Below are 13975 nucleotides of genomic sequence, written 5' to 3' on the forward strand. Positions count from 1 at the left end.
AAAAAAAAAAAAAAAAAGAAAAATAACAGATGTTGGCAAAGCTATAGAGAAAAGAGAACACTATACACTGTTGGTTGGAATGTAAATTAGTACAACCTCTATGGAAAGCAATGTGGAGATTTCTCAAAGAACTAAAAATAGAACTACCATTTATCTAGCAATTCCACTACTGGGTATCTACCCAAAGGAAAAGAAATCATTATATCCAAAAGATAACTGCATCTCTATGTTTTTCACAGCACTGTCCACAAGAACCAAGATATGTAATCAATCTGTTTCCATCTAATGAATGATTGAATAAAGAAAATGTGTGTATATATACATCATGAAATACTAGTTAGCCATAAAAATGATAAAATCATGCCTTTTACAGCAACATGGATAGAACTCAAGGCCATTATCTTAAGTGAAACAAATTAGTCACAGAAATACAAGTACTACATGTTCTTACTTATAAGTGAGAGCTAAATATTGTATACACAAGAATGTAGAAGGTAGAATAATAGACAATTGAGATGCAAAAGGGTAGAGAGATGAGGGAGATAAATGATGATAATTTATTTAATGAGTACAATATACATTATTTAGGTGGTGGATACCCTAGAAGCCCTGTTTTCACCAATATTCAATCTATCCATGTAAAAAAATTACACTTGCATTCCATAAATTTATATAAATAAAATTCTTAACAACAAAAAAAGAAAAACAGCCCAATCTAAAGAGATAAGACAATCATCAGAAACAGTTCCACATATGACATAAATGTTAGAATTATCAGAGACGGAGTGTAAAATAACTATAATACATTAAAAAGTCTAATAGAGAAAAATAAAAGTCATAAAAGAACAGGTAGGTAATGTAAGCAGAGAGCTGGAAACTCCAAGATAGAATCAAAAGGAAATTCTAAAGATAGAAAACACTGTAACAGAAGGGAAAAACTCCTTCATGGTCTCAAGTTTTCTCCCATTTGTCAACAGGACTCATTTACATTTAAATTCATGCCAGCTGGATAGAAATGGACTTGTAATGGCAACAATTTCTTGGAGTCTGCCCTAGACATTTTTGAACACAAGAAAAGTGTATCAGCAATCCCTTTGTGTTGCATTCTAAGTGCTAAACAGAACTTAGGATGATGGCCTCTGTGAAGTGATCACATCCTTGCTCTTCCATGTTGATTTTTAGAGCTTCATGTACCTGCAAATGGCTCAGCACACTTCATTAATGCTTTGACATACTCTAAGACTGCATAATCAAACATGTGAGCATATAGCTAGCCAGGGGGCTGCCTTTAGGGGAGCAACAGAAAGTCTCATACGTCTTATCCATTAATAATTCACTTCAGGAGAGTCTCTATTTTCTATTTGTATCTAATAATTCTACATGCTGTCATCAAGACATCTGATGACTCCTGACTTGTGGCTGCACAGATCTCAGTCAAGCATTCAAAATTCCATTTATGGTTTTCCACTGCTTCCATTGACTGTTGATGAGTTATATGGATAAGGTGATACTGAATCTTTAGGGCTTCACAAATGTCCTTTTTGATTTAGTAGGCATGGTCCCTGGTCATTTTCAATAGTATGGATACCCTAAATCTGAAAATAAAGTTCATGAAAATATTTTGCTAATGATAACTTTGAATAAGGTATGATAACAACCATCTTGGAAATGTCCCCCTATTTTACCTTTGAAGGAGTTATCTTTTTTATTTTTACTTTTTAAACAATTTTTCCCACTGTGCAAGAAAAATTGAGTCACACTGTAAACATCTTTAATGCAGTAAATGTAAAACTCCCTCCTCTTTACCTACAGAGACATAGAGATCCTGGCCAATATGTATGCATTTGATGAACATTAAGATTATGAAGGAATAAAGGAAATGTACAATGCTTTGGTTTTAGCATCTTCTGCTCAATTTTCCTCTTATTAGAATTAAAAGATTTAAATACATAAAGATTTGTCATGAAAAATGAAAGTTCTGTGAATCTGGGGTACATTTCAAAACACATGAACTGCAATAAAGTTTATATTATTTATATTGTAGATATTAATTATTAGAGATTATTTAATTAGGGAAGACCTCTGTTATTATAGTATTCCATGGTGTATATGTGCCACATTTTCTTTACCCAGTCTATCATTGACGGGCATTTGGGTTGGTTCCAAGTCTTTGCTATTGTGAAAAGTGCAGCAATAAACATACACGTGCATGTGTGTTTATAATAGAATGATTATAATCCTTTGATTATATACCCAGTAATGGGATTGCTGGGTCAAATGGTATTTCTAGTTCTAGATCCTTTAGGAATTGTGACACTGTCTTCCACAATGGTTGAACTAATTTACACTCCCACCAACAGTGTAAAAGTGTTCCTATTTCTCCACATTCTCTCCAGCATCTATTGCCTCCTGATTTTTTAATGATCACCATTCTAACTAGTGCAAGATGGTATCTCAATGTGGTTTTGATTTGCATCATGACCAGTGATGATGAGCTTTTTTTCATTTGTTTATTGGCTGCGTAAATGTCTTCTTTTGAGAAGGGTCTGTTCATATACTTCACCCACTTTTTGATGGAGTTGTTTCTTTTTTTCTTTACCCTTTATTTTCTTACCCCATTTTCAATTGCCTAAAGAAGAAATGTCTGAGCTGGGATTATAGGCAGGGCTTTCAAGTTTCAGGGTATCTTTTATCAGTTTTATCACGGCATATAAGAGACAAATAATGGAGCTGAATGGGAGAAAATTAAAGGTTTTGTTTTAGACATATGGAGTGTGAAGCAATAGCTTTATACCCAAATGGAGATATTCAGCAAACTAAAACTAGTATGAATTCAAATCATGACAGTAGGAACTTGATGGAAGAAAAGGAAGTCATTTGTTTTTGAGTGATATCTAATAAAATGAGTGAGGATCAGAAGTTGGGTCCCTGAGAATGCAAGTAAACATTTATGGACATAAAAGGGGTTAGTAGTCAGACAAACATTCTAAAGAAAACAGACAAATATTCATATAAATGAATTTCTATAGTACGAATACAGGATTTTTCTTTGAAGAGTCTGAAGCTTAATGTGGAGCATGTAAGTAAATAGATGGGATGATGCAGTCTGATGAGGTATTTAGAATTCAAGTCAGGTGGAGGTAGAAAAGTGGTTATGATGCCTTTTATACTCTATGGGAAAAAGGTAATTTAAAAATCCACCTTGATATATAAAATATATGTAGCTATAGAAAAATAAGTGTTTTGTTATGTCTATGATTCTTGATATTTATTAATATTGCCCTACATGCCCCCAACATAGAAAGTTCCTGAAATTTGTGATAACAATGTAGCATAGGGGTTAACACCTTGGGCCTTGATGCCAAATAGTCTGGAATTAGACTTTGATCATATTCCTCACTAATTGTGTAAATTTGGATAACAGTATTATCTTCCAGGTTTTTGTAATTATTAAACTGATATAATCCTTATAAAATGTCTAGCGTTCACAAGCTTAATACTATTTACTATTTTGCCTCTTAATTTTCTAGAATAATTATAATTAGCATGATTAAGTGGGACTATATCAAACTAAAAAGTTTCTGCACAGCAAAGGAAATAATCAACAAAATGAAAAGGCAATCTACAAAGTGGGAGAAAATATTGACAAACCGTGTATTTGATAATAGGTTAATATTGATAATATATAAGAAACTCATAAACCCAGTATAAAAAGGAAAACAAATAAATAAAAATAAATAACCTGAATATAAAATGGGCAAAAGAGTTGGATAGACATTTTTTCCAAAGAAAACATATGAATGTCCAAAGGGCATATGAAAAGATGCTCAACATCACTAATCATCACAGAACTACAAACCAAAATTATAAGGACATATCACCTCACATCTCTCAGGATGGCTCTTATTAAAAAGCCGAAAGATAATAAATGCTGGCAAAGATGTAGACAAAAAAGAATCTTTGTATATTGCTGACAGAAATGAAAATTAGCACACAGCCATTATAGAAAACAGGATGGATGTTCCTCAAAAATTTAAAAATTAAAAATGGAATTACCATATGGTACAGCAATTCCACTTCTGGGTATATATACAAAGGAAACAAAATCATTATGTTGAAGAGATGTCTACACTGTCATATTCATTTTGGAATTATTAAAAATAGCCAAGATATGGAAATAAACTAAGTGGCTATAAAGAGAAGAATAGATAAAAGAAAATGTGGCATTTGTATACATACATTACGATGCCATGGAAAAGAAGAAAATTCTGCCATTTGAGGCAACATAGATGAATCTGGAGGACATTAAGCTTGGTGAAATAAGCCAGATATAAAAAAACAAATACAGTATGATCTCACTTATACATGAAATCTAAATTTTTTTTTAAAAAAGTCAAACTTACAGTAAGAAAATAGAATGGTGGTTACTAGGGGATATAGGTTGGGGAAAACGGGAGATAACGGTCACAGAGTACAAACTCGCAGTTATAAAGTGAATAAGTTCTCGAGACCTAAAGTGCAGCATATTGATTACGGTTAATAATAATGTATTACACACTTTGCTTTTGGCAACAGTATAAAGTGTTTTCAACACATGCATACAAAAAGGTCACTATATGAAACGATGGATATGTTATGTATTAAAACAATATGTTGTAAACCACAAATATATACAATTTTTATTTATTATGTCAATAAAGATGGAAAAAAATAAATAAAATTAATGAGTAAGTGGTTAGGGAGTCATTGAAATAATTTGCAAAGAGAAGAATAATCTCAGAATCAGGTTATCTGGCGGGTGACTCCAGGTACAAATTTAAAAACTTTAATTGAGAATTTACTATGCATCAGCATCACTCAAGGCATTTTTACTTCTCTTAACTCATTTAACCCACATAATAGAATTTTGAGAGAAGGTCTTTTACAGGTGAGAACTTGAGGCTCAGATATGAAATCATTTCTAGACTTATTTGAACATACATTTGCTTTGGTTGTGTGCTCTTCTAGCACTGCTATTCCGTTACATTTAGATGCTCACAAGTATGGACTATGTGGGGGTTATGTAAAGTTCATTAGGTTTTTAAGAGTGTTTTATTCTGTGCCAGGCCTCACTTTTCTAACTTGTGAAAGAAATATGTTGAAATACCATGATAAGTTAACTAACTGTATTTTTGCTTTTCTATTTTTTAAAAAGCAAACATCATTTGTCCTGCCCTGTAATGTGGGAAATCTCTGCCCTGGAGCAGGTGCAACTGAAGTTTGGTGCAACTGAATTTCCAAGACACTAAGAGCGTTGCAAAGGAGCTATCTGGATAGCATGAGCAGCCACATATGTCTGCAGGAAAAGGACTCAGTGTCCCTGTTTTGTGCTAACTATGGGTATCTGCATAGGTAGAACAGGAAATTCAAAGTCAGAGTATGTGAGTGTGACTCGAGGTATGTGCTGTTAACTTCCTCCTGGACCTGCTCACCAACTGAAAAAATCTGCAGAGCTCTTGCAAGATGGCCACGGCCCCTAGTTATTGAAAGGTGCATGTTAATGCCAAAGCTGGTTCTAACAGTCTTGCTTCAATGATAAAAGTCTGCTGGGAAGAAGATTAAGACTTTTTTAATGCAAGAGCGATAACCAGGGCCAAGATGTGCTGTGAATGAGAATTAACACTTTGAGACTCACTTTCACAAGCAAGCACACACACACACACACTCACAAAGGCACAACTGCAAAAAAGGTTAAGAAGGCTTTTGCACAGCTGCAGCCATGAGTAAATGACTTCTGATATTTGTTGCTCTCCTTAAACAATATCCCTATGACTGCAGATTCCCTGGATTGTGTGCATAAGAAATAAACCAAAAAATGAAAACATAATACCAACTAGGATATATGAACAACTCAGCCTGGTGTCTGAGATCAAATTACAATATTTATTTTTGTAAAAAGGGAAAATTAATCTATTTTAGGAAACAAGTCCATATTCAGACTACATGCACATTCATCATAACTAAAAGAAATCTAATTTTGACTTTAGAATTCCCTAGAAATCTCTGTGAAACAAATATTCCTGAGCCAGTGGTTTTGAATGATGGTTAACACTCAGAATTATACATGCAATGGAATTTTAGTGTTAATTTTTAAAAAATGAGCATATTTATTCCTCAGTTTTATTCTCTCTGAGAAAGTGCTACTTTGTCTTTAAGCTTCAATAAAGCTTTCTTCACCTCCTTGTTCCTCAGGGTGTACACAACAGGGTTGAGAAGCGGCGTCAGCACAGTATAGAAAACAGCCACAAACTCATCCACAGCTTTCCTGGAGCCTGGCTTCAGGTAAATGAAAAGACCAGGGCCAAAGAAGCAAAGGACCACAATACAGTGGGAGGCACAGGTCTGAAAGGCTCTGCGTTTTCCTTCTGAAGTGCGGATCCGCAGGATGGAACCAACAATGGACACGTAGGACAGCACTATCAGGAGGAAGCAGCTCAAGCCCACTATTCCAACAGTCACAAAAATGACAATCTCGATGGCCAAGGTATCTGCACAGGCCAGTTTCAGGATGGGTGGTGCGTCACAGAAGTAGTGCTGGATCTGGTTAGGTCCACAGTAGGGTAAATGGAAAGTCAATGTGGTCTGGACAGCAGAGTGCAGAGAGCCACTGAGCCAAGTGCCGGTGGCCAGGAGGGCACACGTGCTTCCACTCATCATGCTGGTGTACCTGAGTGGGTAACTGATGGCCAGGTAGCGATCATAGGACATGACTGTGTAGAGGAAACACTCGGTGCTCCCCAGGAATAGGAAAAAGTAGAGCTGGGCCACGCAGCTGTGGAAGGAGATAGCCCTGCCACTTGGGGACACCAAGGTCATCAGCATTTTGGGCACCGTGACAGTAGAGAACCACATGTCAATAAAAGACAGGTTGGTGAGGAAGTAGTACATGGGGGTGTGGAGGTGAGAATCCACCCTGATCACCAGCAGGATGAGGAGGTTCCCCAGCACAGTGAGCACATAAACCACCAGGAAGATTCCAAAGAGGGGAGCATCCAGCACTGGGGCATGGGGAAGGCCCATAAGGATGAACGTTGTCACGAGGCTGGCGTTGGACATTTCTTCTTACCCTTGGTCTTTCTCCCTCTGAGGATATAAAGCGCATCCAGCATTTAGCACTTAATTGAGAAATGAGAATGCGTTCTCTGTGTGGAAACTGCATCAACCGGGTAGATAATTCTGAAGTTATCCTGCACTTTGTTTGTTTCAAAGCTTCCTTCATAACGCTAATGAAATGATTTCCTAGTCTCTCTCTCTCTCTCTCTATCTCACATAGACACACAGAGACACACATGCAGAAGAAATTAAAGAAAACACTGTCCTCAATTTCAATGGCTGTATACATTACCACAAACTTACTGGCATAAAACATGCTAATTAATTGTCTTGCTCTCTCTGTGCGTCAGGTCAGCTTGGCCCTCTGTTCAGCTTTCATCAGGTTTTTTTGTTTTTGTTTTTTTGTTTTGTTTTTTTTTGAGACGGAGTTTCGCTCTTGTTACCCAGGCTGAAGTGCAATGGCGCGATCTCGGCTCACCGCAACCTTCGCCTCCTGGGTTCAGGCAATTCTCCTGCCTCAGCCTCCTGAGTAGCTGGGATTACAGGCACGTGCAACCATGCCCAGCTAATTTTTTGTATTTTTAGTAGAGACGGGGTTTCACCATGTTGACCAGGATGGTCTCGATCTCTTGACCTCGTGATCCACCTGCCTCGGCCTCCCAAAGTGCTGGGATTACAGGCTTGAGCCACCGCGCCCGGTCAAATCTGTGTCTCTTAATTAAGACCTAGAACCTGAGACAGGGAAAATGCAGTGCAAGAAGAGAGGCCTGTGTCACCTTGATGTCAAGAGAAGCTGGGATTCTGCATAATAGAAACTGAGGCCAATTTTTGCTTAATAGTATTAATAATATTAATATTTTATTAATGGTATTTCATATAATAAATATTATTTTATGCTTAATATTAATTTTTGCTTAATATTAATACAAAATGTTGTCTTAGTTCAGGATTCTTACTAATTGTTTAGTAGGCAAATACTACGAAACTTGTTCACTAGTATAAGAGAAGCCATGATCTCTGCTCTTCAGAAATCTCAGTGAAGACACCTCCAGAGAATGTGGCTTAAGCTACTTTAAAGAAAAGTTTTTGAAATATGCAAATAAATAGCAGAAAGGAGATTACTGCAATCACCAACATGGATATCAGAACTTGTAAAATGGAACCAAGATATTTTGAAATTTCTACTATACCAGGAGGAACGATTCCTATCATAGCTTCATGATCAGATTTGATGAAATGTGAGAATTCTCCTCCGGTGAAGTCCAAGGTTGTCTGAGACCGAAAGCAAGAGTCTCATCAGCAAGGGCAATGTTTGACTTCCATATTAGCATGTAGAATTATACATAGCAACTTTGTCTCTCTTTGGATCCCATCAATTACTATCTATCTATCTATATATCTAACTGATTTTATAACAAAGTCTTAACAATTCTTGAATATCTTACATCTGAATGGAAGTTTGAGATAAAAGCAAAGCAGGAGAAAATAAGCTAAATCTACATTTCTAAGAACTCACATTACAGTATGTGATTCAATAGTAAAACTCATCGGAGTTTTGCCCCAATTTGTCACTTTCCACATGCTGTGTAAAGGTGCTAAGTTTGCAAGATACCACTCAAAGAACAGATACAGTGTGTGTAAGAGTGGTCCCCTTCTATTCAAGAACCAAAGTAGTTGAAGTGCAGGGAATGGAAAGGAACATGGTTAGAAACTTAACTTGATATTTATCTCTGAGGATGGGATTGCTCTTCAGCTTTTAGGTTTCCTTAATGCGCACCAAACCAACAGGAGGAGACCAATGAAAGGTTCTTCTTGAGCATGCACGCATTTCCTTACTGTTTTTTATTTAGCCTCCCAGGACGAGCCCATGTCTTCCTGGAACCAATATTTGTACCTTAGAGGAAAGAATAACTGATTTACCCTTTTCTCTCACCATGACTGAGAGACATACACAACTGCTTGCTCTCAACTTAAAATTTTCCATAATCTACAAAGGTCCTCACTCGGTGCTCTCCAGCTCAGCATCACTCTCTCATTGACTATCTATGGTGGCTTTAAACAACCAAATCCCCTAACTTTTTCTGTTGTTTATAGTTTCAGGGTGGCTTTTCCCCAAAGATCTACTCACCTAAGATAATTATATCCCAATTGTATAGGTAATCATTAGATATTATTGCTGTCATAATTTTCATTGCTTTACAAGCGTGAGTAAACAATTTTGATATTTCATGCATACACCTCCTTTTGTAAATTAACTTTTTAAAATATTTATTCATTGCTTTCTTCTGAGGTAATAGTCTTTATCTTATTGATTTATCTGAAGTTTTACAAATTAAAAACATTAATTTGTTTTTTATTGCAAGGTAAAATGTACTTTGAAATTTATCACCACTTAAATACTTTTTAAATTTGTATAGCTATTTTTACCGTTCTAGGAAACTTTATAAATTGATTCTAATACATTTTCTGACATTGGCATTTTGCTTTAAAAGAATGTTCTTGGCCAGGCACAGTGGATCATGCCTGTAATCCTAGTACTTTGGGAGCCAAGTCAGGTGGATTGCTTGAGCCCAAGAGTTGGAGTCCAGCCTGGGCAACACGACGAAATACCATCCTACAAAAATTACACAAATTAGTCAGGTATGGTGGTGCTTGCCTGTGGTCCCAGCTATTCAGGGGCTGAGGTGGAAGGATCACTTGAGCCTGGGAGGCCAAGGTTGCAGTGAACTGAGGTAACACTACAGCACTCCAGGCTGGAAAACAGAGCCAGTCCCTCTCTCAAAAAAAATAAAGAACATTTTCTCACACATAATTTTATCAGTTTTCACTTATGTAATATTTAATGCTTGAAGGACTTTTTTCTTCATTTAAATTCTTACTTTATCTGAAATTAATTTTACTTTATGTGTGACACAACGTTGTTTTTATTTTCTATATAATTTGAGACTATAGTTGTAATTACCTCATTAACTGAAGTGGTTTTTTTCTTTTTTGGGGGGAGGGGCATGTATAGTCAACTTTATTTCTTTCTTTTCAATTTTATGCATTTATTTCTTGGATAATTTTTATCTAAGTTATTATATTCATGCACACAAACCTGTCCATATTTTTCCCTTGTTATGTTTTTTTTTTAAATTTTTTTTAGTGTACTTTAGGTTCTGGAGTACATGTGCAGATCACGCAGGATTGTTGCATATGTACATACATGGCAAGGTGGCTTGCTGCCTTCATCCCCCCATCACCTATATCTGGTATTTTCCCCCTCATTATACCTCCCCACCCTCCCCAACTATACTCCTCTAGAAGAGCAACCCCAAGGCACGTAATTATCAGGTTCACCAGGGTTGAAATGAAGGAAAAAATACTAAGGGCAGCCAGAGAGAAAGGTTGGGTCACCCAAAAAGGGAAGCACATCAGACTCACAGTGGATCTCTCAGCAGAAACCCTACAAGCCAGAAGAGAGTAGGGGGCCAATATTTAACATTCTTAAAGAAAAGAACTTCCAACCTAGAATTTCATATCCAGCCAAACTAAGCTTCATAAGTAAAGGAGAAATGAAATCCTTTACGGACAAGCAATTGCTGAGAGGTTTTGTCACTAACAGACCTGCTCTGCAAGAGCTCCTGAAGGAAGCACTAAACACAGAAAGGAAAAACCAGTACCAGCCACTGCAAAAAAGAACCAAATGGTAAGGACCAAAAATGCAATGAAGAAATTGCTCCAACCAAAGGGCAATCCAACCAACCAGTAATAAAATGGCAGGATCAAATTCACACATAACAATATTAACATTAAATGAAAATGGACTAAATGCCCCAATCAAAAGACACAGACTGGCAAATTGGATAAAAAGCCAAGAACCATTGGTGTGCTGTATTCAGGAGACCCATCTCATGTGCAAAGACACACATAGACTCAAAATAAAGGGATGGAAGGAGATTTACCAAGCAAATGGAGAGCACAAGAAAGCAGGGGTTACAATCCTAGTCTCTGATAAAATGGACTTTAAACCAACAAAAATCAAAAGAGACAAAGAAGGGCATTACATATTGGTAAAAGGATCAATACAACAAGAAGAGTTAGCGATCCTAAATATATACGCACCCAATATAGGAGCACCTAGATACATAAGGCAAGTCCTTAATGACCTACAAAGAGACTTAGACTCCCACACAATAATAGTGGGAGACTTTAACAGTCCACTGTCAATATTAGACAGATCAACCAGACAGAAAATCAACAAGGAAATCCAGGACTTGAATGCAGATCTGGACCAAGTGAACTTAATAGATATTTACAGAATTCTTAACCCCAAATCCACAGAATATACATTCTTCTCAGCACCATATCACACTTACTCTAAAATTGACCACATAATTGGAAGTAAACTACTCCGCAGCAAATGCAAAAGAACAGAAATCATAATAGTCTCTCAGACCACAGTGTAATCAAATTAGAACTCAGGATTAAGAATCTAACTCAAAATGGCAGAACTTCATGGAAAATGAACAAGTGGCTCCTGAATGTTGACTGGATAAATAATGAAATGAAGGCAGAAATAAAGATGTTCTTTGAAACCAACGAGAACAAAGACACAACATACCAGAATCTCTGGGATATATTTAAAGCAGTATCTACAGGGACATTCATAGCAATAAATGCCCACATGAAGAGCAAGGGTTTTTTCTTAAGAAATTTAGTTTGATGGAGATAGCATTAAATCTGTAAATTACTTCGCCATCAAGCTATCATTGACCTTCTTCACAGAACTGGAAAAAAACACCTTAAACTCCATATGGAACCAAAACAGAGCCTGCACACCCAAGACAATCCTCAGAAAAATAACAAAGCTGGAGGTGTCACGCTACCTGACTTCAAACTATACTACAAGGCTACAGTAATCAAACAGCATGGTACTGGTACCAAAAAGAGATATAAACCAATGGAACAGAACAGAGGCCTCGGAAGTAATGCCACACATCTACAACCATCTGATCTTTGACAAACCTGACAACAACAAGCAATGAGGAAAGGATTCCCTGTCAGGAAAATTGGCTAGCCATATGCAGAAAGCTGAAACTGGTCCCCTTCCTTACTCCTTATACAAAAATTAACTCCAGATGGATTAAAGATTTAAACATAAGACCTAACGCTGTAAAAACCCTAGAAGAAAACCTAGGTAATACCATTCAGGACATAGGTGTAGGCAAGGACTTCATGACTAAAATACCAAAAGCAATGGCAACAAAAGCCAAAATAGATAAATGGGATCTAATTAAACTTCAGAGCTTCTGCACAGCAAAAGAAACAATTATTAAAGTGAACTGCCAACCAACAGAATGGGAAAAAATATTTGCAAGCTACCCATCTGACAAAGGGCTAATATTCAGAATCTACAAAGAACTAAAATGAATTTACAAGAAAAAAACAAACAACCCCATCAAAAAGTGGGCAAAGGATATGAACAGACACTTTTTAAAAGAAGACATTTATGTGACCAACAAACATATAAAAAATGCTCATCATCACTGGTCATTAGAGAAATGCAAGTGAAAACCACATTGAGATACCACCTCATACCTGTTAGAATGGTGATCATTAAAAAATCTAGAGTCAACAGATGCTGGAGAGGATGTGGAGAAATAGGAATGCTTTTACACTATTGGTGGGAGTGTAAATTAGTTCAATCATTGTGGAAATGTGGCAGTTCCTCAAGGATATAGAAATAGAAATACCATTTGGCCCAGCAATCCCACTACTGGGTATATACCCAAAGGATTATAAATCATTCTATTATAAAGATACATGCACACACATGTTCATTGTGGCACTGTTTACAATAGCAAAGACTTGGAACCAGCCCAAACGCTCATCAGTGATAGACTGAACAAAGAAAATGTGGCACATATACACCACGTAATACTATGCAGCCATGAAAAAAGGATGAGTTCATGTCCTTTGCAAGGACATGGATGAATCTGGAAACCATCATTCTCAGCAAATTGACACAAGAACGGAAAACCAAATACTGCATATTCTCACTCATAGGCAAGTGTTGAACAATGAGAACACATGGACACGGGGAGGGGAACATCACACATTGGGGTTTGTTGGGGATTGGGGGACTAGGGGAGGTATAGCAGGGGGTGGGGAGATTGGGGAGGGATAACATTGGGAGAAATACCTAATGTAGGTGACGGGAGTATGGAGGCAGCAAACCACCATGGCATGTGTATACCTATGTAACAATCCTGCAGGATCAGCACATGTACTACAGAAAATAAAGAATAATTTATATATATATATATATATATATATATATATATATATATAAAGTAAAATTTAAAAAAAAGAAATTTGGTTTAAGTTTCCAATTATTTTTGTATTCTCTCTTATACTTTGTTTATTAACCTCTAGTTTTATTGTATTATCATAAAAGAAAATGAGTGGCAAAATTTATATTTCAAAACATAATAACTTTAATCTAACATATTATTTTTTGGTTAGCTTCCTCTCTTTGTTTCTTTTCTTTAAAAATATATTTTTAATTAGTTTTTTTTCCAAGAGGGTTTTGCACTTCTATAAAATCTCTTACGTAAACAAGTTTCATACAATCCATGACATTCATATATCCTATCTACTCTGATTGAATTTTTATATGTATAGTATAACATAGGGTCAAGACTGATTTTTTTTTATTCTGAATACCCAGATACCTTAAAATAATTTCTTGAAGATGGCAATCTTTGCTTTCCTGCTCTGCCGTGACATCCTTGTCATATAAATAAAGATCAATCTATTTCTTTACCCTGTATTGAGTTCCATTTTTCTATTTGTTTACCTTCACACAAATAAGGACACTGAGGCCGGGCGCGGTGGCTCA

The 13975-nt window shown here is 36.4% G+C and overlaps 1 protein-coding gene across 1 annotated transcript; it reads right to left on the reverse strand.

The window, feature by feature from the left end:
• Nucleotides 1-6159: 6159 nt before the first annotated feature.
• On the reverse strand, nt 6160-7098 carry LOC108301152 (olfactory receptor 10G8-like). Its single transcript, XM_017524217.1, has one exon. The coding sequence runs from the start codon at nt 7093-7095 to the stop codon at nt 6160-6162; it is 936 nt and encodes a 311-aa protein (XP_017379706.1). The 5' UTR covers nt 7096-7098.
• Between the last annotated feature and the right edge of the window lie 6877 nt (nt 7099-13975).

This window comes from Cebus imitator, unplaced genomic scaffold (genome assembly GCF_001604975.1).
Source record: "Cebus imitator isolate Cc_AM_T3 unplaced genomic scaffold, Cebus_imitator-1.0 Scaffold0, whole genome shotgun sequence".
NCBI lineage: Eukaryota > Metazoa > Chordata > Mammalia > Primates > Cebidae > Cebus > Cebus imitator.